General features: G+C 47.5%; 1 protein-coding gene across 7 annotated transcripts in view; it reads right to left on the bottom strand.

The window, feature by feature from the left end:
- ATRX (ATRX chromatin remodeler) overlaps nt 1-22925 on the bottom strand; it is a 164173-nt gene that overhangs the window by 2158 nt on the left and 139090 nt on the right. For all 7 annotated transcript variants that reach the window (XM_060249503.1, XM_060249504.1, XM_060249505.1 and 4 more), the window contains 6 exons: nt 14557-14734; nt 9623-9817; nt 7400-7549; nt 5143-5268; nt 3351-3446; nt 2012-2140 (listed from right to left, as the gene is read on the bottom strand). In XM_060249503.1, the coding sequence (XP_060105486.1) occupies nt 2012-2140; nt 3351-3446; nt 5143-5268; nt 7400-7549; nt 9623-9817; nt 14557-14734 (874 nt within the window). The remainder of the gene's footprint in view (nt 1-2011; nt 2141-3350; nt 3447-5142; nt 5269-7399; nt 7550-9622; nt 9818-14556; nt 14735-22925) is intronic.

Below are 22925 nucleotides of genomic sequence, written 5' to 3'. Positions count from 1 at the left end.
GCTTTTTAAAAGTGTAACGTGCGCAAAATTTTAGGCGTGCAAATGTAACCGTTCTAGGCATCTATAAATATTCATTTAGTTTCATTTGTGTCAGTTCTGGCAAGGAAGACCTTGCCGAGTGCTTGCTACTGATAATGAAAACTTTTTCTGCATTTATCAGAGAAGCCTCCCTGACTGATACTGAGCAAAACGAGGAAAAGACCCTGAAGGGGGCAGCAAGAAGACAATGAAGATAGTGGAGTCAGCACATTCTCTCCTGTTAAGTGGCATTCCTTATCCCCAGATTGTCAAGGACTCTTGCCAATAATGGGTTAAACTCTGCTACTGTAACTTCATGCACTGTGTTGACAATATTCCTCATCCGTTGTCTTGCCTATTGTTGTTTGTTTCCCTGCTTGCTGAAAAGTTATGACTAGTGGTAAGAGAGGTACCTTGAGAACTGGAGTGTTTTGCTCTGTGTTATCAAAGAAGAAGAAGAAGAAGATATTGGATTTATATCCCGCCCTCCACTCCGAAGAGTCTCAGAGCGGCTCACAATCTCCTTTCCCTTCCTCCCCCACAACAGACACCGTGTGAGGTGGGTGGGGCTGGAGAGGGCTCTCACAGCAGCTGCCCTTTCAAGGACAACCTCTGCCAGAGCTATGGCTGACCCAACAGGTGCAAGTGGAGGAGTGGGGAATCAAACCCGGTTCTCCCAGATAAGAGTCCGCACACTTAACCACTACACCAAACTGGCTCTCTCACACTTAACCACTACACCAAACTGGCTCTACACCAAAAGGCATTGCACCTGCCTGGGCTATGGGAACAGAATGCTTTGGACTGTGGGAACCGAGACTGGTGCTTTCGTGGGCTTTGCACAGTATAAACACTATGTTTGAACTGTTGGCTTTAGTCTTGACTCAAGCCACATGTTGAGTCACTATCTTTCCTGATGCTTGAAGAAACGGACCCGTTTGACTATACAGGGGTAGGATTGACACAGACTGCTATTCTTAGGGCAATATCCTGCTTCTTCTCTGAAGTTCCACACTTACTCTCTCTCAGCTAGCGATGTAGTTAGGACACTATCTCTGTCTCTCCTCTTTTCTATCAAGTATATTAGTTCCTGAATAAACCTTTATCTATACTTTAATCAGGTTATGCATCTTTGCTAATTACTCTGCCAACAAGAAGGAAAATTATTTTCTCCTCAGCTATGCCTGCAGTTAGATTGGTTAAGATGGCCACCGGAAATTGACATTCGGGTTCCCAATATAGAAGACAACACAGCCTGAAGTGAGGAAGATCCTCAGCCTCCACCACACCACATAGACCACTTATTTGCAGGAGTAGCAGTCTGTTAACGTGGCAGATTGCAGGGGCTGAAAGTTGACGGTTATAAAGGATGGCCTTCGTATTGTAAAACATGATGTTAGACAAGGATGGGCTCTGTGGTGATCCACTTTGAACCATCTGTACCAGGGAGAGGATCTGGAGCCTTCTATTGTATGCTTATGGAAGACGTCTTAGGGACTTCAACTGTGAGAGCACACTGATCAGAGCCCATAGAGTGAACTCATCCTTCTCAGTTGGCATTCTGAGTTAATTACTCCAAGTACAGAAGGGCTTTTATGCTAGTGCGCCTGAATCCTCTACCTTCAGCAGTGATACTAGGAAGATTCAGTGGAATTCCACACTCAGATAGACTCTGCAACTGTGGCAGCAACAAGATTGACTCTGTTGACCATGTATGTTTTGGGGAGGGCAGCCGAGGACTTCCAAGCATAAACTGCAAATTTTAGGCCAGGCTTCAACAAAGCAGGTGGGCCCAAGCGATTGCCTCTCCTCCACCCCATGAACAATAAGCAAATTTTACCATTGGTAAGATTGCTGGAAATAATACAAGAGAAGGATTTCCCAATGCTCAGAAAAGACTCTGCAAACACAACAATGTTCTCAAATGTACCTCTATGTTCCCCTACTAACATATCCTTGTGGGGCCCAAGTAAGAGACGTGTGGGATTCTTACCATCTGTTGCTTGGTCAAGACATCATTGTAGATGGCTTCCCGGCGCTTCACATCAAACTCCTGGCTTGCCTGTCGGCTGAGGGCTAAAGCCTGCACCTGGGACTCCGTGAGGGTGAGGTTTTCTTTCCACTGCGAAGGAGAACACCACAAAAGTTGGTGAGTCCTCTATGGGCTCCGTTTGTTCTAGCACACTTCGAGAGTTGTAACTGTCCCTCTGGTCTTGCTCTGTCCAGACACCAATCACATAGATTCTGTCCCTGCAAACAGACAATGGTCCTTCCACTCCCTGTCCTCCAGTTTCAGTGGCTCAAATCCAAACAGGGCTCATACTGGGATAGCTGCCATGTCTGGAATCACTCTGAGACAGTGACAGTGCAGAGTACTGGGGCGCAGAAGGGCTCTCTACCGGCTGGGCAGCCTGCTATTGCACACAGCCTAATCCAAAGTGCCAGCAGGAAGGCTGCTGGGTGCACAAACCAGATCAACTGTAATGGAACTGGTTGGAGAAGCACGAGCTTTCTGATTAAGTTACCATTTTCATCTGGGGGTTAGAACTAATTGAACAATTCTCTGAATCCTGTTCTTTTAATTATGGAATTAAAGAGGGTGAGAGGAACTCAAAAAGCATATATCCAGGGATGAGAGTTTCTGAAAATGCTGAGAGAAAAGTACTTGTCCTGAACTTAAGGTGATCTTCTAAAGAAACATAAAAGAGTCTCATCAAATAGGAAAAAACAGATAATTACAAAAATAAAAAGATAAAAGCTGATGATAATTGGAGGGAGGGATCCTACAGTAACAATTCTGCCGTCTCACAGTCATGGATCTTTTCAGTCACTGATAGGCAGTCAAACAAGAACAGAATTTCCTCTTAAACCTGTCTAGTCACGGAATTTGAATCAAACAGGAAACCTAGGACCTGTGTAGACTCCTTCCTGCAGGTCTGGGACAGGGGGTGGGAGCGCTCTGCTGCCGGCCACTCAAGAAAGGGGCCTTTTGCCCAGCAAGGCTTTGGATGAGCCAGACAAGGGACGACAGGGAAGCTGCAGCAGGTGTTTGATGGCTTGCTTTGCCTCCAGTGGCAGCTACCTTGTAGGGGTCGTTTTGTCACAGCGTCTGAATTCCAAAAAGGCTCAAAACGACTGGACACCTGGTCTAGAAACTAGGAAGGAAAAAAACCCCTAAAAGATCTGCACCCTCCTTTCCAGCTTAGTGGTAAATCCATTTATTTGTCGTTTCAGCCTCATTTCATGAAGACTAAAGAAGTTGCTCTTCTTGCCACCTGCCTATTCTTCATCCAACCCCAGAGCAAAAAAACCGCCCTCCTTCGTTTACTTACTATTGTGGAAATTATGTCTTCAAGAGGTTGGATTCTTGCTCCAGTGACGTTGTTTGTTGCTTCCACAACTTTCTCTCTGCCTTGATTAATGAGGTCCTGAAGGGAAGTTTGAAAGTGATTAAGAGCAGCAGCCAAATGAGTTGCCCACAAGTTCCATCTGCAAGCAGCAAGATGCCAGGATGTGTCTGCAGCCAGAGGCAAGTCGTTGGCCCACACAGAGGGGAAAGAAATTCATGCACACTCTCTCAATTGCAGAATTACTGAGCCCATTAGGGGAGGGGGGGGATATAAATATGATAAAATAAATAAATAAAGACCCTGGGGAACATGACTGAAATTAGAAGTATTTTAGATGGAAAGCAACTCTCCCTGTAGTGTTCCTCTGACAAGGTGCCTGATATTTTATCAATGTATATTAGTTATCAATACAACTTTTTCCAAATGATCAAGCACCATTGGTATGGTGATCAACTTTTGCAGTATGCAATGGGTGTGTAGCTTATGCCACAGATCAACATCTTACAAACATTTTTGACAGACTGAACAAGGATCCTGTTCTTTGAAAAACAATTCTACATTTCTATACAACTCTCTAATGTCCAACTAAAGGAGAATAAATTATTTAGATGAAGGAATACAGGGAAATGCTTATTAAATTTGCAGATAATACTAAATCGGGAGGTAGAAGGATATGGATGCAGGATGCTCTCAATAGGCTGGAAAACTGGGCTAAAGCAAATAAAATGAATTTTAACAGGAATGAACCTAAAGTTCTGCATTTAGGTAGGTAAAATCAAATCCAGGGGGCAACCTGACTTGACAGTAAGACATGCAGAAAGGATCTAGGGATCTTAGCGGACCATACACTGAACATGTGTCAGCAGTGTGATGCAGTGGCAAAAAAGGCAGATGTAATTTTGGGCTGTATCAACAGAAGTATAGTGTCCCGTTCACATGAAGTGATACTATTGCTTTATTCTGCTCTGGTTAGTTTTCACCTAGAGTACTGTGCTCAGTTTTGAGCACCACAATTTAAGAAGGATATAGGCAACCTAGAATGTGTCCAGAGGAGGGCAACAAAGATGGTGTGATGTCTCAAGACCAAGTCCTGTGAGGAAAGGCTAAAAGAGCTGGGTATGTTTAGCTTGGAGAGGGGATGCGGTCACCATCTTCAAGCATTTGAAGGACTGTCGTATACTGGATACTGCAGAGTTGTTTTCTTGCCCCGGAAGGTAGGACCAGAATCAATGGGTTGAAAGTAAATCAAGAGTTTCCAGAAAATATTAGGAAGAACTTCCTGACCGTTAGAGCAGTTCCTCAGTGGAACAGGCTTCCTCCTTGGGAGCTGGTGGGCTCTCCTTCCTTGGGGTTTTCTAACAGCTAGCTGGCCATCTGACAGCAATGCTGATTCTGTGAACTTGGGCAGATCATGAGAAGGAGGGCAGGAAGGGCTGCATCAGGGCTTAGTTCTCATGGTCCTTTCTGACACAGCCAGGGAAATGCTGATCACCACTTTGGGCTCAGTCAGCAATTTTTCTCCAGGCCAGTTTGGCCCCAGGGATTCTGCAGGGTTGTTTTTTTGCCATCCTCTGGGCATGGAACAGGTGTGTGGGGGGGAGGGGTATCTGTGTATTTCCTGCAGTGTGCAGGGGCTTGGACTAGGTGGCCCTAGAAGTCCCTTCCAACTCTAGGATTCTATGACTTCTTTACTTCTAGGAGAAATGATATGTGTACCTAAGGTATCCACAAAGTGCAGGAAATATGCTGTGATACCAGGCACTTAACCACTTACTTCCAGCTGCTGATTGCTCATTGCAGATAAGGCGGCCAGGTTGAAAGGAATATATGGGGTCTGAGAATTGAAGTTGGTATGGAACATATTTGCTCCCACTGGCATGTTGAAACGCATAGTTAGGCCCTGGAAAACAAAGATTATCTTTTTCAGAACTTAGAGCACTAGGACAGAACTTGATCAACACAAAAGAAATATGTACATACCACATAAGCAGTTCCAGACTGACCTAACAGAGGAAAGCCCAGGGGCAACACAGGAAAAGCCATGGAGGGGCAGACCTTGCCTTGGCAGAGAGCAGCAGCACCGCCTTAGGGCATCACTCAAGCTACCAAGTTCCAAATACACAAGAAGCAAGACTAGGAAGGGAGCCTCATGCAATTCAAGTCTATCCTGCCTGTCCCCTCCTGTGCCCCACATGCACAAGCTTTGTGGGACTGAGCACCCAGTACTAGATGCTGCAGAAAGGGGTTTCACCTCCTCGAGCTGCTCTGATGTTCTACACCTGTCAGACTTGGATACTCCACACTGGAGACCCGCTGAAGCCACACCCTGCTCATTCAACCAACATCTGAAGTTTTTTCCCAGCCAAGCTCAAATTACAACAAAGGACATCTTTGGTTTGTTTTAGCTAAGCACATTTGGAAGTGGCACATGCTCGTTTCATTAAATTAAATCAAAGCCACAGCTATTGGGAAAGTGAAACTTTTTAAAAAAACTATTTCAAGGAACATGCAGGTTAGTTCAAATCAAGCCTGTGTGATCACCACCCAAGCATTCAGAACAGGGAACTTAATTATTGTCAAAACAAAACCCCTTTAAAGAGCACTACACTTTCTAATTCATGATTTTAATATGATCATAACTGAGCAAAAGCATTCGCAAGCAGTAGCCCAGTTCACATTGTGGTCCAGTGTGAGTGCAAAGTCCAATAAGCAGGGGTCATTTTGTAGAAAAATAGGTGGTAGAGCTCATCCAGATAAGATGCATGTAAATCACAGAATCTACAGGATAAAAGTACATGGTCTATTCCTTCAGCCCACAGGGACATAGACTATCAAAGAATGGCATTTTTAAAAACCTCCCATATAACATGGCAGAAGGAAGCACATTAAACTGGGCTAACATAAGCGCCCTTCGAATATGGGGGTCAATCAAACAAGAAAAATACTCTGTAAGTGAACCACTAAAAGGAATCCCCCATTGCATGGGAGAGCAACGCCCAGAAGCGAGACTTCCAAGGTCTTCAATCTCCATGTCAATTAATCTGTTTAATCATGACAAAAGCAGGCATCTTTGAAAAAAGGGTCAGGTCATCAATGCTAAGCCCCATGGATGTGATTTTCTCTTCAGTGTGGGTCCGCCAATCAGATAGACAAGATTCATGCAGCGTATGTGCAATGAGACTATTAGGCCCACTTCTGAAATGAAGATGCTGCCAAAATTTGAAAGTTGAGATTCATGCCTTTGTGGCTAAACGTCTCTGGTTTGTCTCAAGGCAAATTGCTGCATAAGGTACACAAGCTGGAAGCCCTAAAATTTTCCTAAGAAATTTAGATTGGACTCTTTCATTAAGGGTGGAAATGCAAATTGGGGCACCATATTTTATAGTTGAACACTTTAAGAACAGCAGGTATAAATTGGTTCCCTTTAGTAGAGAAAAAATGGGAGATTGTGAGTTCACTGCTATTCACAGATCTTACCACTTCCTTAATATGAGTCCCCAATTAGCACTATAGTGGAAATGAATACCAAGATATCTGAAGCTCTTCACCTGTTCAATGGGGTTTCCTCGTATAGTTCATTTGAAGGGCTTCCAACTCTGACTGAACACAATAATCTTGGACTTATCAAAATTCAGGGAAAGCTTGTTCTTGCCACAATAAACTAAAAAATGCATTAGCATCTTTTTAATCCCAACTTTTGAAAGGGAAAGTGGAAGGGAAAGAAGAAGCAATGGAGGAAGGGAAAATGAAATGTTCCCTGCAAGTCTTTAAGGCTATTCTGTTTGCCAGACCTGATGCTGTTCAAGTTGAAGCAGTGTTTCTTCACAACAAATCAGCAGCAATACTTGGAGGGCAGGGGAAATGGGAGATGTAAAACTCTCTTAAATTTAGTGGCAGCATATCATAATAATGCATGTAAGTAGCAATCCTGACAACATCTATCTGAAAAATCTATCCACACTCAAAGAGAAACTGTCCTCGGCCTCTCTGAATCAAACGGTCAAAGCAGGAAGCGGTGGGAAATGCCCCACCTTCTTTTCTGCTTCATATTCTGCCCAAGCCGCCTTCCGCTCCTCTTCGGTCAGTTCTTCCTCCTCTTTGTGGTCCAGGAGGGAATCGTGTTCATGATAGCCCACAATGTGTTCCTTATGTATCTGAAGCAATTCAGCTAAAATTGTGTCCTGATAATTAAAATGATATAAAAAATTCAGTGAATGTTCTTACCAGAAAATACCCAGCCCTGCCCTTTCAGGCGTGCCTCCCATCTCTTTTGTCAGCAGAAAGCAGCAAGAGCCTTAAAGACTAACGGGATTCATGGCAGGGTGGAGCTTTTGGGAGTCGGGGCTGACTGCTCACAAATTCTGTTAGGTGTTAAGGCACTACTGGTCTCTTGCTCTTTTCTTTTTTATGACTATTTATTTGTTAACTTTCCCCAAAATGTTTCATTTAAATGTCAAAAACATAAACTAAAAAAAATATCAATTACAATTTTTCAATATAAATAACATCCAAGGCACATAGAAAATAAAAAATAAATCCTCCGTGTGTACATATACAGATTATGAATCAATATGTTTACAATTTTTCAGTAAAAAGCAAAATCGAAGGGTTTTTTGGTAAAACATTTTCATTAGAGGTCACAAACTGAAAGAACAGAAAGAATTCCTTCAAGTTCTTCAGGGCGTTTTCTACCATCAGAATTTAAGAAACTGTTTTATCACAGATTATGATGTCCCAAACTTTCAAGAACCATTGACTTATGGTAAGGTTTTTTTTTTAGTTTTCCAAAACTGGGCAATTAATGTTTTAGCTGCTATCAAAATCAGCTCCCATCTTACGGATAGATGCATCCTCCCAGTAGAACAGATACAGGCATTTTGGGAATTGTGCATCCTATGCAGTCAATAATAGGTGTTACAGAATTCCAAAAGGTTTTATTGTATGTGTGCTTCTACCAACAGTGTAGATAGGTGGCTACCGACTCGCATTCTTTCCAACATTTCGGATTATTTACCAATTTGCCATAGAAGAGTCCATCTTGCATACCATCCTGCATACATTTTAAAGTTTTGTAGCTTAATATTTATTGACTTTGAAGTATAGAGAATGGATTACCATATTTTTTGCCATTGGAGATCATTAAATTGAATTTTAGTCTTTTGCCAAGCTAACTGCTGAAAGGTGGTCTGTGAACATACATTTTGATTCAAAATATGAGGTATTAAGCTTCCTCCAGAGCTCTCTTCAAAAAATGCTCAGATGCCAGCTGCCTCATTGCAGCGCACCCCTCTGATCGATGGAGTGCGGCGCTGCGGAGGGGTGGCGGCCAGGGAGCCTGCCTGGGGCGCCATGTGCCCTAAGGGCCGGCACTGCTCCTACCACGGCCATTTCAAATGTTCATGCTAACCACCCCATTTTGTTTTTTCTTGTCCTTCTAACAGTAAAATGAAACTACCATATATTGCATGCAGTTGTTTTTGTTCTATAGCTCTTTAAAATGTAATCTGAAGAACGGTTATTTTGCCTGTTAAAATGTAATAGTGATGCCATTCAGACTACAACACCAGTGGCAGTTAAAGCTACAATCCTTAAATTGTGGAGGAATTCCTCAAAGTCAAGGGAACTAATTCAGAAATAAACACACTATTGGCTGGCATTTTATGACTGATGTGAAATACCAGAAACAGAACTGAAGGGCTAGAAATTGCTTGAAGGTCAGTGAGCCCAACTTCTGGGGTTTGCAGGGACTTGGTGCATTAAATATTTGCATCCGGTCCTTCAAAAAGGTTCCAGGAAGCAGCCTAGATGATAACTGGCATCTAACCAAATTATATAAATAACTGCATTACCAGCAACATCCCATGTGGTTTTCATGGAACTATGAAATTGAATAGCAAGAGACTCAAACCAGGCAAAAGAAAATATATCTTCAAGAAAGTAGTTAGCCTAGTGAAATCAACAAGTGATATTACAAGTGAATGTGGCTTGAGAGACCCCTGCGCTGCATCAGTAGCCACAATAACTAAAACAGGAATAGTAATGATCAAAAAGCAGTAACTCAAATATAAAATCTTCGGCACAGACAACACTGGACAGACATGCAAGCTTGATTGATTTGCTGCAGCATCTGGCTGGATCCTGTCAAGCTGACTGCTGGGCTTTGCACAGAGCAAAGCTTTTATCTTTCTTCTTTTCAAAGGCTGACAGTTAAGTGTTTTACTACTGCTGGTGCAAAGCATGCAAGGCTGGCTTACTTTGGGCAACATGGGTGTGTCCCTTTTCTTCTTCTTCTCTGAATTAGGATCATCCAACAAATCTGGCTCAAAAGTATAGAGCTCCGTGAGTTCATTCATGGTAAAATGACGTTCAACCTGCTGCTGATCCACAACTCGGAAAGACAGAGACTGCTTAGTCACCTGACGGTCATATATCTTGTCTTCCATTGTTCCCTTTAAAACAAACACACACATGCAAATTGTCTGAATGGAGTCCACTTCGTATCATTTTGCTACAGTGGCAGTAAAAACGCATCATATAAGATGATTCAGTAAAAATGGCTGTGCGCTAGAAAAGCAACTGTGAGCCTTAGGAATCAAAGAGTTTAAGCCACAACCGTTCGGAAATGAAGCCTTGACTTAAATGCATTTGTAAAGATAATTTCCTAGGGAAAGGAAAGGAGAAATGAATTAGTGCCTGCTGCTTGGGAAAGACACGCGTAAACCGCTTGCAGTAAGCGAGCAGATACAGACTGTCTATCACCATGTTATGGCCAGCTGCCCAGCAGCAGTGCAGGCCACAGATACAGAATTTCGTGCTTCAGAGGATCAAAACCTTTATCTACTTGAAACAAACTGAATAATGAGAAGTGTTAATATGAGGCAGGGAGACCACGTGGCCAGAGAAACCTGGGCGCAAACCGAATAGGGCAAGCAGCTCGATCCATTCCCCCTCCTTTCAGAAATGTGACCCCAGAGGACTGAATGCTGTTCATTTACTCGTCCCCTAGAAACATTCCCGCACTGCAATCGCTACTTTAACTGCAAACACTGTCTCTGAGAGCAGGAATGATGTTCATAGAATCATACAGTGGGAAGGGAAAAACAGGCTGCTTACCTGTAACGGATGATCTTTGAGTGGTCATCTGTGCATTCACACCTTAGGGATTAAGGCCCCTGTGCCAACTCCGACAGTGCTGTTCAAAGCTCCGACGCAAGGATTTTAGCATCCTGCCTCTGAGCATGCTCAGGAACCTCACATCGCGTGTCCACAGGAAGGCACTAGGATCCCACCAGTTCCTTCTGAATGCTGAGCAACCCAGAAGGAAAGGCAACTTGGCTGACAGCAGTGGGGAAGGATGGGCAGGTGATGTGAATGCACAGATGACCACTCAAAGATGATCAATTACAGGTAAGCAACCTGTTTATCTCCTTAGTGATGTCTGTGCTTCACCCCACAGGGAGCCCAGCAAGCAGTGGCTTTCCTGGAAGAGGGTGCTGGCTAGCATCAGTTGCAGATGGCATTGTGCGGCGGGAAGAGGCAACTGCCAATGCCGTAGGATCTCTAGTACTGACTGATATTCCCACCATCGGCTTGGGAGTTAGGGCTGAGGTAAGTAAAGCTGTCCGAAGCCTTGCTGCCCTGTTCTTCCAAGTCTGCTTCCCAAATTTTATGCAAGGAGGGCAAATGTCAGTCCCGTGGGCTTCCCCCAAATAGAGAAGGCCCAGTGAGTGTCCTTCAGAGGGGGTGAGCTTGCTCCTGCAGCAGGAACAATGTCTGAAGCAACCCCACATAGACCAACAGGCCTCGGGGAGAGGGGGGGGGAGGTCTAGCCTGGAAGTCTTCCATCTAAACTAATACGACTAACTGACCAACTAACTATGAAGAAGAACAGCTATCAACTATGAATTATAAGAGAAAACTCTTCTTTTGATTTTTAGGGAGTTAAGAAGGAAAGGAAGAGGGACCAAAACAACCGGAGCCTCAGGAAACAGCCTCTCATGCACGTGGTCGGAAGAGAACTGGCAGGATCCTAGCAGCCTCCTCTGTACATGTGCAGTGGGGTTCTTGAGAATGCTCAGAGGCAGGATGCTAAAACCCTCATGTTGGAGCTTTGAACACTACGGTTGGAGTTGGCGCAGGATCCTTGATCCCTAAGGTATGAAAGCACAGAGACCACGGAGATCTCCAGGGTCATCTAGTCCAACCCCCTGCACAACTTAGGGAATTCACAAACATACCCCCAAATGACACCTGCTCCATGCCCAGAAGATGGCAGATCCTGCCCCTCGACAAAAAAACTGGCCTGGAGAAAAATTGCTTCCTGACCCCAAAGCGTCAATCAGCATTTCCTTGGGTGTGCAAGAAAGGGCCACAGGAATTAAGCACTGGTGCAACTCTTCCTTCCCTCCTTCTCATGATCTGCCTGATTCACAGAATCAGCATTGATGTCAGATGGTCAGTTAAAAACCTCCAAAGATGATGATGATGATGATGATGATGATATTGGATTTATATCCCGCCATCCATTCCAAATCTCAGAGCAGCTCACAATCTCCTTTCCCTTCCTCCCCCACCAACACACACCCTGTGAGGTGGGTGGGGCTGAGAGGACTCTCACAGCTGCTGCCCTTTCAAGGGCAACCTCTGCCAGAGTTATGGCTGGCCCAAGGCCATTCCGGCAGGTGCAAGTGGAGGAGTGGGGAATCAAACCCGGTTCTCCCAGATAAGAGTCTGCACACTTAACCACTACACCAAACTGGCTCTCAAAGAAGAAGAGCCCACCACTTCCTGAGGAAGCCTTTTCCACTGAGGAACCACCCTAACTGCCAGGAAGTTCTTCTTAATGTTTAGTTGAAAACTCTTCTGATTTAATTTCAACCCATTGATTCTGCTCTGACCTTCTGGGGCAACAGGAAACAACTCCGCACCATCCTCTAGATGGCAGTCCTTTAAGTACTTGAAGATGGTGATCATACCACCTCTCACTCATCTCTAGACTAAATGTAGCCAGCTCCTTCAGCCTTTCCCTGTAGGACGATCTCCATGCCCCTCAACATCTTCCTTTTCACACATACTACTGCTAAGACAAGTCTCCCCCATCCTATAATGATGCATTGGATTTTTCCTACATAAATGCAGGAATCCCCATTAAAATTCATTTTATTTGTCTTAGCCCAGTTTTCCAGCCTGACAAGATCATCCTGTATTCAGACTCTGTCTTCTGCCATCTTTGCAACCCCTCCCAATTTAGTATCATCCTCAAATTTAATACGCATTCCCTCTATTCCTTCATCCATATTATTTATAAAGATATTCAACAAAACAAGTCCCAGGACAGATCCTTGAGGCACTTCACTTGTCACTCTTCTCAAAGAGGATGTGGAACCATTCACAAGCACTCTGGGTGCCATCTGTCAACCAGTTACAGATCCACTTAACAGTAATAGGATCCAAACCACATTTTACCAGCTTGTCAACAAGAATATTATGTGGAATCTTATAAAAAGCCTTACTGAAATCAAGATAAGCTATGTCTACAGCATACTCCTGATCCAACAAGGTAGTAACTTTCTAAAAAAAAAGATAAGGTTAGTCTGACATTACTTGTTCTTGAGACACGCAGGAAACTGAATTTGTCAGTAAGACAAGTCAGGGATTTATTGGACCTTTCATCCAAGTCGTCTGCTTTGCCTGGAGGTCTACAGCAGACCACCGTTGTTATTTCTTACTCCTTTTATTTAGTTACTGGGTTGCTGCTTCTGAGTTATTATCCTGGGTTCCAGTGCCTGCTTTGACTTTATTATTGTTCTGGTCTAGTACAGGGGAAGAGATTCATGCTGGGTGAGGACACTACATGAAACTATTCCCCTTGGTGGACTGCTGATGTGGTGAAAAAGTTGGATGAGCAAGTGGGCAAGCTTTAGGACCCAGGGTAAAAACAATGATTAAAACATGCCAAATCACTACAAATGGATTGTATTACATATATACACTATACATTTTTATCTAGGATGGCTTTCCTTTTAACTGCAAATGGTTAAGGCAGAGGAGTCAGACATTCTGCACGTAGGATGCATCCACCCTCTGAAGGGCTCCCATTAAGCCTGAGAACAACTGTATGTCTTGCTGCTTCTTACTTCTTGTTCCTCCTCCTTGTTTCCAGCATCAAAGCTGGCTTTTGCCCAGTCTCTCCTATTTCCTGCTTCTCAGAGGAGAGAGAAAAAGCCAAGCTTCCTTTCCCTCAATTGGCTGAGGGCTCCTCCCCCAAGGAGACAGGGGGAAGGAAAGAGCCACTTTTAAGACCACAGAGAGAGAGAGAGAGACCCCCATGGCACCCTTTCCAGTTCTAACAGGTTTTTTTGGGGGGTGGGGAGAGAAACCTAAGAACCCATCTTGCGTTCTTTATTAGTAGAAGGAAGCAAGAGTCCAGCAGCCCCTAAATGATTAACAAAATTTTTGGCAGTGCATGAGTTTTCATGAGTCACTGCTTCAGATACAGCTAGAATGTGAGTCCATCTGTCCTTATATCATGGAAACTGAAGTAATTTCAGATGTTAAATGACAACAGCGGGCATTGGTAATGAGAAACAGAACTTAGGTCTCAGTTCAGTCCAGAAAGATGCAGTGTCTTGAGCTTCATTATCAGTTGCAGCTCAGCAGTTTCCTTTTGAAATGCCATTGCAAGAGAACTGCCACTCTTAGGGCAGCAACTTAATGTCCCGGAAGGTTAAAATATTTCCCCCCATTGTTTTTGAATGTTGTGGTTTCTAATAGCAGCACAAAGCATAAGAGCCAAGTGACACCTTAAAGACTAACAAAATTTGTGGTAGGGTATATGCTTTCATGTGTCACTGCCCACTTGTTCAAACTTATTTCCATTTATTCTTTGCATTCTCCTGGACTGAATTTCCAGGACCAAATTGAGACCTAGGTTTCCTGCCTTATTAGCGATGGTGATATCTCCACGCCTACTACCCCTCTACATATCACACCTAATCCAACCATGCCTGCTATTGTCATTCAGCATCTCAAATCATCTTTATAAAGTTTACATCTCCGGTACTTTGTTGCATTTTATGGCACACATGGGCTGGCCTGACAAAGTGACATTTATGTCAGTTTCACATCTCTGGGCTGAGGAGTCCATGGCTACAATCAGATGGCAGGAAAATATCCAATTCTGACCTACCTGAGCCAAGAACCGGTACACAAACACTGGTTTGTTTTGCCCAAAACGATAAACTCTGAAGATACTCTGGATATCATATGATGGATTCCAAGAGGCATCAAAAATAATTACTCGATTAGCAGCTACCAGATTTATTCCAAGGGATCCTGCTTTAGTTGAGATAATAAACAAACGGCCCCTGTAAAAAAGCAAAGCAAAACTTTAATTTGCTGCATTCAATTGACACCATTCCCATTTATCTAAGCAGCCGTTCAGTACACCCAAACTTAGAGACTGTTATAAACACATTAGCTTAAGAACAGCAAAAAGGCTTTCAAGGAGAATGCTTTTGTTGATCATAATAATTATCATACAGCAGTGTGTGTAGTATAGCCATTCTCTTTGAAAGCCTTTTTGCTGTTCTTAAGCTAAACTCCTTTTTTTGGGGGGGGGGGGTGAGACTATTTATTTATTTGATTTGATTAATATCCCGTCCTCCCCACCAAAGCAGGCTCAGGGCGGCTCACAACATAAAATCCCTCAAACAATTAAATTAATAAGTATTAAAATTACACATTCGGTAATAAAATAGATATACAATGATTAAAATAGTTAAAACAGAATATTGAGTTGGTGCTATTCTGGTGGCGACAGCCTTCTTCCACTTCTCTTAAGTACTGGTACCAAGTCAATTGAATGCCAGCCGGAAGAGGACAGTCTTGCAGGCCTTGCGGAACTGCACAAGGTTCCGCAAGGCCCTCACTTCATCTGGCAGTTAGTTCCACCAGCAGGGGGCTATGATTGAGAAGACCCTAGTTGATTTCAATCAGGCCTCCTTCGGCCCCAGGATTACTAATAGATTTTGTGATCCCAATCTAAGTACTCTCTGGGGAACATGTGGGGAGAGACGGCTGGTCCTAGGCCATATAGGGCTTTAAAGGTAATAACCAGCACCTTGTAATGAATCTGGTATACTATTGGCAGCCAGTGCAGTTCCCGTAGTCCCAGCTGAATGTGCTCCCACCTGGGAAGCCCCAATAACAGCCGGGTGGCCGCATTCTGCACTAGCTGCAACTTCCGGGTTCGGCACAAGGGCAGCCCCATGTAGAGGGCAATACAGTAATCCAGCCTTGAGGTGACCGTTGCATGGATCACTGTTGCCAGGTCGCCATGCTCCAGGAAGGGGACCAACTGCCTTGCCCGCCTAAGATGGAAAAATGTGGATTTAGCAGTGGCTGCTATCTGGGCCTCCATTGTCAAAGCAGGCTCCAGTAGCATCCCCAAGCTCTTGACCTTGTGCGCCATTGCCAGTGGCGCACCGTCAAACGCTGGTAGGGGGATCTCCCTTCCCGGACCACCACAACTCAAGCAAAGGACCTCTTTCTTCGCTGGACTGAGCTTCAATCTGCTCAGCCTAAGCCATCCAGCCATGGCTTTTAGCGCCAGGTCCAAATTTTCTGGGACACAGTCAGGTTGGCTGTCCATCAGTAGATAGAGCTGGGTGTCATCAGCATACTGGTGACAACCCAACCCATACCTCCAGGCGATCTGGGCAACGGGGTGCATGTAGATGCTGAACAACATCTGGGAGAGCACCGCCCCCTGAGGCACCCCGTAGTCAAGCGTGTGTCTCCGAGACAGTTCACCCCCGATCACCACCCTCTGTCCCCGAGCATCAAGGAAAGAGGAAAGTCATTGCAAGGCCAACCCCTGAATCCCTGTGTCGGCGAGACGGCGGGTCAGCAACCGATGGTCGATCATATTGAACGCTACCGATAGGTCCAACAACATCAGTACTGCCGAGCCGTCTCGGTCCAGATGCCGCTGGAGGTCATCCACCAGAGCGACCAGCACTGTCTCCGTCCTGTGACCTGGGCGGAAGCCAGACTGGTGAAAGTCTAGGACGGAAGTGTCATCCAGAAAGTTCTGTAACTGTAGCGCTACTGCCCTCTCAATAATTTTACCCAAAAAGGGTAAATTCGAGACCAGCCGGTAATCTGCCAATTCAGCCGGGTCTAATGTCGATTTTTTTCAAGAGAGGGCAGACCACAGCCTCTTTAAGAGGTGCTGGAAAACGCCCTTCCGCAAGGGATCTATTTATGATATCCCATATAGGATATCTGAGCTCCCTCTGGCAAGCTTTAATTAGCCAGGAGGGGCAAGGGTCCAGGGACAAGAGATGTTTCAGAAGTGGTTTGCCATTGTCTCTGTGCCATGACCCTGGTACTCCTTGGAGATCACGCTGACCCATCAGTGTGAAGCACAGAGACCACGATGATCTGTTATGAGCACATATATTTGTGTCTCTGTAAAAACCAAAGTGGAAATTTACATACTGAATTCTCCCACATGCATCATAATATGAAACTGAGCCCATATTTATTTACAACTTTACATCCTGCCTTATTTCCTGGGACTCTAGGCAGCTAACAACACAAGATGCATTAGAAAGTGAGAATCATCTAGGCAAATGATGCATTTATGTAAGTGCTTAAAAACCAGAGAGTTTTAAAAAATGTTGAAAAAGATAACAAATATGTCATGCTTCATTTCCTCAAAGTCCAAATACATGTTCCCCAAAGAAAGCCCCTTGGAAGTTTCCAACAAATGACATGCATTCTGCATCCAGTGCTCACAATTAGTACAATTTATTTACTGCACTTATGTTCAGGAATTGTCTAAATTTGCACATATGTGCTGAAAATAGCAAACATACCACATCAAAGGGCAGGACATGCAGAAGGGTAACCTTAGAATCAACAAATTCAAAAGGAATCTTTTAAGGTGCCCTTTCATCAATGAAAGCATAGCATCAAATGCCTTTCTGCTCATTAAAAGTAGAAGTAACTAATTCTTAAGCTCACAACTTTCTTTTAATTATCTTCCCACTGCCCAAAACACAATGAGGTCAGGAAAAAATCCTAGTCACTTTTATTTAATTTAATAATTTTTCTCCTGGGAGAATTTTAACAAAAAAATCTTTCCCTCCCCAATAGCTAAATTATTAGGGGTAATAAGAACGTAAGAGAAGCCATGTTGGATCAGGCCAATGGCCCATCCAGTCCAACACTCTGTGTCACACAATGGCCAAAAAATTATATATATGTGTATATATATATATATATATATATATATATATACATACACACACACACACACACACACACACACACACACTGTGGCTGATAGCCACTGATGGACCTCTGCTCCATATTTTTATCTAACCCCCTCTTGGCTATGCTTATAGCCGCCACCACCACCTCCTGTGGCAGTGAATTCCACATGTTAATCACCCTTTGGGTGAAGAAGTACTTTGTCATGGGTGCTGGGGACCCTGCAGAGGAAGTTGAGTCTGACGAGGAAACTGTGCCCCTGCCACCTGCACCAGTGCCCCTGCCTCCTGCTGGAGAAGATCCTAGCCCCCCTGCCTCGCCCTCTCGGGTGGCTCGTGTGCGTGACCGCCTCCGGCAGGACCTCAGGGATCGGAGGAGGGCGGCACGCTCACAAGCAAGACGCTCCCTGAGCCCTGAGTTCTGAGAGGATTCTGGCCCTCCTAAGAGCAAGGATGCTTGAGTTATGACAGGATCCTGGCTGCCTCCCTGAGCCAGCAATTAGCCCAAACGGGCAACAGCCAGCAGAGGGCTATATAGCTGTGGGCTTTGGGAGGAGGCTTTGTGGAAGCAACTAGTCATCTCCCTGACATCCTAGCATCCACTCCGGCTTGACTTTGGTTCCTGACTCCCTGACTTTGGCTTTTGACTTCTGGACTCCCTGACCTCGGCTTCTGGACCTCGGACCTGCGATACTTGTACACTGATTTGGATTTGGCGCCTCAGACCCTCCTGCTTACTGGCTACAGACCTCGGACTGCCTCTGGACTTTGCCTGACCCGGCCCCAGCCGTGACAGATTGCTTCCACCAGACAAACACCCACTCCACAGGATGGATGCTGAAGCAAGTGAAACCACAGAACTACTGGCTGCGCTCCAAGCCCAGGTACAGCAGCTAACACAGGCAGTAGTGCACTTGCAGCAACAACCTGCGGCCAGTGCTCCAGCCAAGTGCCCAGTTTCCCCACCTGACAGATTTGGGGGTGCCGTGGAAGAATTTCCTGCCTTCCTAGCACAGTGTCGGCTGTACTTTGAACTGAGAGCACGGGACTTCCTCAATGACAAGACAAAGGTGTGTTTCATCATCAGTCTGTTAAAGGGGCAGGCGGCCAAATGGGCCACACCCTTGCTGGTCACATCCTCTCCCCTACTAACTAATTACCAAGGGTTTGAGGCCCACCTGTCTGCTGCTTTCTCTAGCCCAGTCCAAGCAGCCACAGCCAACCGGAAGATCAGGGCACTGAAACAAGGCAAATCCTCGGTGGCTCAGTATGCCACCGAATTCAAGCTCCTGGCCCAAGACTTGGCGTGGAATGAGACTGCCCAGATGGACCAGTTTACCGAGGGGTTGGCAGAGGAGGTCCTGGATGAACTGGCCAGGGTGGAGCCACCACCCACGCTTCAACAACTTATCACCCTCTGCCTCCGCATCGATGGCCGCCTGGAAAGTCGCCGCCAAGCCAAGACCAGAGGGCGCCAGCTCCCTGCGCCATGCCACTTGGCTCCTCGCCCATCCTCAGCTCGTACCAGCGCCGAGGACGAGCCTATGCGGCTTGGAGCTGCTCGACCCTGCCTGACCCCAGAGGAAAAGGCCAGACGCCGCACACAGAATCTGTGCCTCTACTGCGGCACGGCAGGCCACTATGCCTCTGGCTGCCCTGCTAAGCATCAGATACCCGGGCCTTCACCGCCACCGCCGCCAAAAGGGCAGCCCCAGGCGTAAGTGGACCCCCCAGCCTGGGGCGACTAGCTGGGTCCTCCGAACAGCGGGCTGATACCCCGGGCCCGTTCCTGCTACCAGTCAAACTCCGTCTGCCTGACGAACGCTGGCTGTTCGTGTATGCCATGCTGGACTCGGGAGCAGCCCACTGTTTTATAGATGCCGCCTTTGTAAAACAGCACCAGATCCCGGTGCAGACAAAAGAGACTCCGTCGCTGGTGGAGGCTATTGACGGGCGCCTCCTCCGTTCTGGGCCTGTCACCCAGGAGACCTGTCCCATCACCTTCCACGTCCAGCAGCACCAAGAACAGCTGCAGTTTAATGTCGCCCGCATGCCTCGCTTCCCACTGATTCTGGGCCTTTCCTGGCTGAAGCTGCACAACCCCATCGTGGACTGGGCCCAGCAGGAACTACGTTTCCAAGACCCATGCCCCCATCTGACTCCTCCCACCACTCTGGCAGCTGGCATCCCGAGTGGTGGTCCTCAGCTCCCTCAGAAGTATGCGGATTTCGCCGATGTCTTCGAAGAGACGGGAGCGGATCAGCTTCCCCCTCACCGGCCCTATGACTGTGCCATTGACTTGGTACCTGGGGCACCACTCCCGGTGGGGCGTCTGTACCCAATGTCGGAGCCTGAGTTGGCCGCTCTGCGAGACTTCCTAGATAAGAACCTGAAACGCGGCTTCATCCGACCCTCAACCTCTCCCCTGTCTGCTCCAGTCCTCTTCGTGAAGAAGAAAAGTGGGGAGCTCCGGCTGTGCAATGATTACCGGGCCCTGAACAAGATCACCATCCGCGTCCGGTACCCTCTACCACTGATCCCTGAACTCTTGGATCGCTTAAAGGGGGCCCAAATCTATACCAAGCTGGACCTCCGTGGAGCGTACAATTTGGTGCGCATACGACCTGGAGACGAATGGAAGACCGCATTTGGGACCCGGTACGGGCAGTACGAGCACCTGGTGATGCCCTTCGGATTGACCAACGCCCCCGCTGTCTTCCAGAGGTTCATGAACGACATATTCCGGGACCTGCTCGACCGCTTCGCAATCATATATCTAGATGACACCCTAATTTACTCCCGCAATCCTGCCCAGCACGCCGAGCACGTCCGCCAGGTCCTGCAGCGCCTACGAACCCATGGCCTCTACGCCAAGCTGGAGAAGTGCGACTTCGACCTGCGCTCTGTCGAGTTCCTCGGTCACATTGTGTCCCCGCAAGGGATCCTCATGGACCCGAAAAAAGTAGAAGCGGTCCTGACCTGGCAGGCTCCTCAGAATCGCAAAGACCTGCAGCGATTCCTTGGTTTTGCCAACTACTATCGGCAATTCATCCCGGCCTATGCCTCCCTGACAACACCCCTGACTCAACTACTCCGCCCCAAAGAACCCTTCTGCTGGTCCCCAGAGGCCGATAACGCCTTCTCCACCCTGAAGACCCGTTTTGCCACCGGGCCACTCCTGAGATACCCTGACCCCCAGCTTCCCTTTACGGTGGAAGCTGATGCCTCCAACGTGGCCCTGGGAGCAGTGCTGTCCCAGCGCGAGGAGCCGTCTCAGCCACTCCAGCCCTGCGCCTATTACTCGCGCCAGCTCACGGCTGCGGAAAGGAACTATACCATCTGGGAGAGGGAGTTGCTCGCAATCAAGGCGGCTTTTGAGGTTTGGAGGCACTACCTCGAAGGGGCTCGCCACCCTGTTCAAGTGCTCACTGACCACCGGAACCTAGAGCACCTCCAGACCACCCGCCGTCTCAACCAACGCCAGATCCGGTGGTCCCTATTCTTCTCTCGCTTTGACTTCCGGATCTCCTACATCCCCCATACCCAGAACCGGAAAGCAGACGCGCTGTCCCGGAAACCGGAATACGCCCCTGCTTCAACTGAGGCCGCGCCCGCTGCTCCCATCCTGCCGCCCTCAGTATTTGCAGCCACCTCCACTTCACCCACACTCGTGGAGGACATTCGTGCTAGCCAGGCCAACGATCCCTGGGTCCAGCAACACCTCCAGGCACTCCAAGACGACTCAGCAGGCGAGTTCACGACTCGAGGCGGTCTCTTGCTACACCGCGAACGCCTTTATGTGCCGCCCGGGCCCTTGCGGGCAGAAGTGCTACGCCTGACTCATGACTCGTTACCCGCCGGGCACTTTGGACAGCATAAGACCACCCACTTGCTGACGCGAGAATTCTGGTGGCCACGAGTGCGCTCCGATGTTACCCGCTATGTCAGCTCCTGTGATGTCTGTCGGCGGGCCAAAGACGTCCCGGCCAAACCCTCGGGGTTGTTACAGCCCTTGCCCGCACCCTCAGGACCCTGGGACACCATCTCGATGGACTTCATTACAGAACTCCCACGATCCAAAGGTCAGACTTGCATCTTGGTGGTCGTCGACCTATTTACCAAGATGGCCCACTTCATTCCATGTCCGAAACTTCCCACAGCTCAGGAGACAGCCCAGCTCTACCTGCAACACATCTTTCGTCTGCACGGACTCCCAGCCCACCTGATCTCAGACCGGGGGCCCCAGTTCTCCTCTCGGTTCTGGCAAGCCCTCCATTCCAGCCTGGGTACTCGAGTGCACCTGTCCTCAGCCTACCACCCACAGACTGATGGTCAGACAGAGCGCACCAATGCCACGCTAGAGCAATATCTCCGCTGTTACACCTGCTACCAGCAGGACGACTGGACCAGTCTGTTGCCTCTAGCGGAGTTTGCATACAACAACGCGGTCCACTCGTCCACCCAAATGACCCCGTTTGCTGCAACCTACGGGTACCACCCTCGGTTCTTCCCGGCGATCCTGCCACCCACGAATGTCCCCGCCGTCGAGGCCTACCTGCAAGAACTCCGCGCCAGCCAAGACTTGCTCCGGGAGCAGCTACAGCGCGCCAAGGAAGCCTATAAACTGGCTGCGGACCGGAAGAGGCAGGAAGGCCCCCCAATCCAGCCAGGGGATCAGGTGTGGCTCTCAACTCGCTACCTGCGCCGGCCTGGTCGGTCTCACAAGCTGGATGCGCGGTTCATTGGACCCTACCCCGTCACGGACCAAATAAACCCCGTCGCCTTCAGGCTCCAGTTGCCACCCCACCTCCGCATTCACCCTGTGTTCCATCGCTCCCTCCTTGTTCCAGCTGCACCCCCTGACCCAGCTCGGCCTCCTTGCCCACCGCCGCCACCACCGGTGTTGGTGGATGACGAGGAAGAATATGAGGTGCGCCAGATCCTGGACTCCCGGTACCATCGTGGAGGCCTCCAATACCTGGTGGACTGGGAGGGATATGGCCCAGAAGACCGGTCTTGGGAGCCCGAGGACAATCTTCATGCCCCGGACTTGGTGCACCGGTTCCACAACGACCACCCCGACCTTCCAGGTCCCTCGACGGAGGGGGGCCCTGGGGGGGGGGGATAGTGTCATGGGTGCTGGGGACCCTGCAGAGGAAGTTGAGTCTGACGAGGAAACTGTGCCCCTGCCACCTGCACCAGTGCCCCTGCCTCCTGCTGGAGAAGATCCCAGCCCCCCTGCCTCGCCCTCTCGGGTGGCTCGTGTGCGTGACCGCCT

Source organism: Heteronotia binoei, chromosome 11, assembly GCF_032191835.1.
Source record: "Heteronotia binoei isolate CCM8104 ecotype False Entrance Well chromosome 11, APGP_CSIRO_Hbin_v1, whole genome shotgun sequence".
Lineage (NCBI taxonomy): Eukaryota > Metazoa > Chordata > Lepidosauria > Squamata > Gekkonidae > Heteronotia > Heteronotia binoei.
This window is presented reverse-complemented; position numbering and strand designations above follow the sequence as displayed.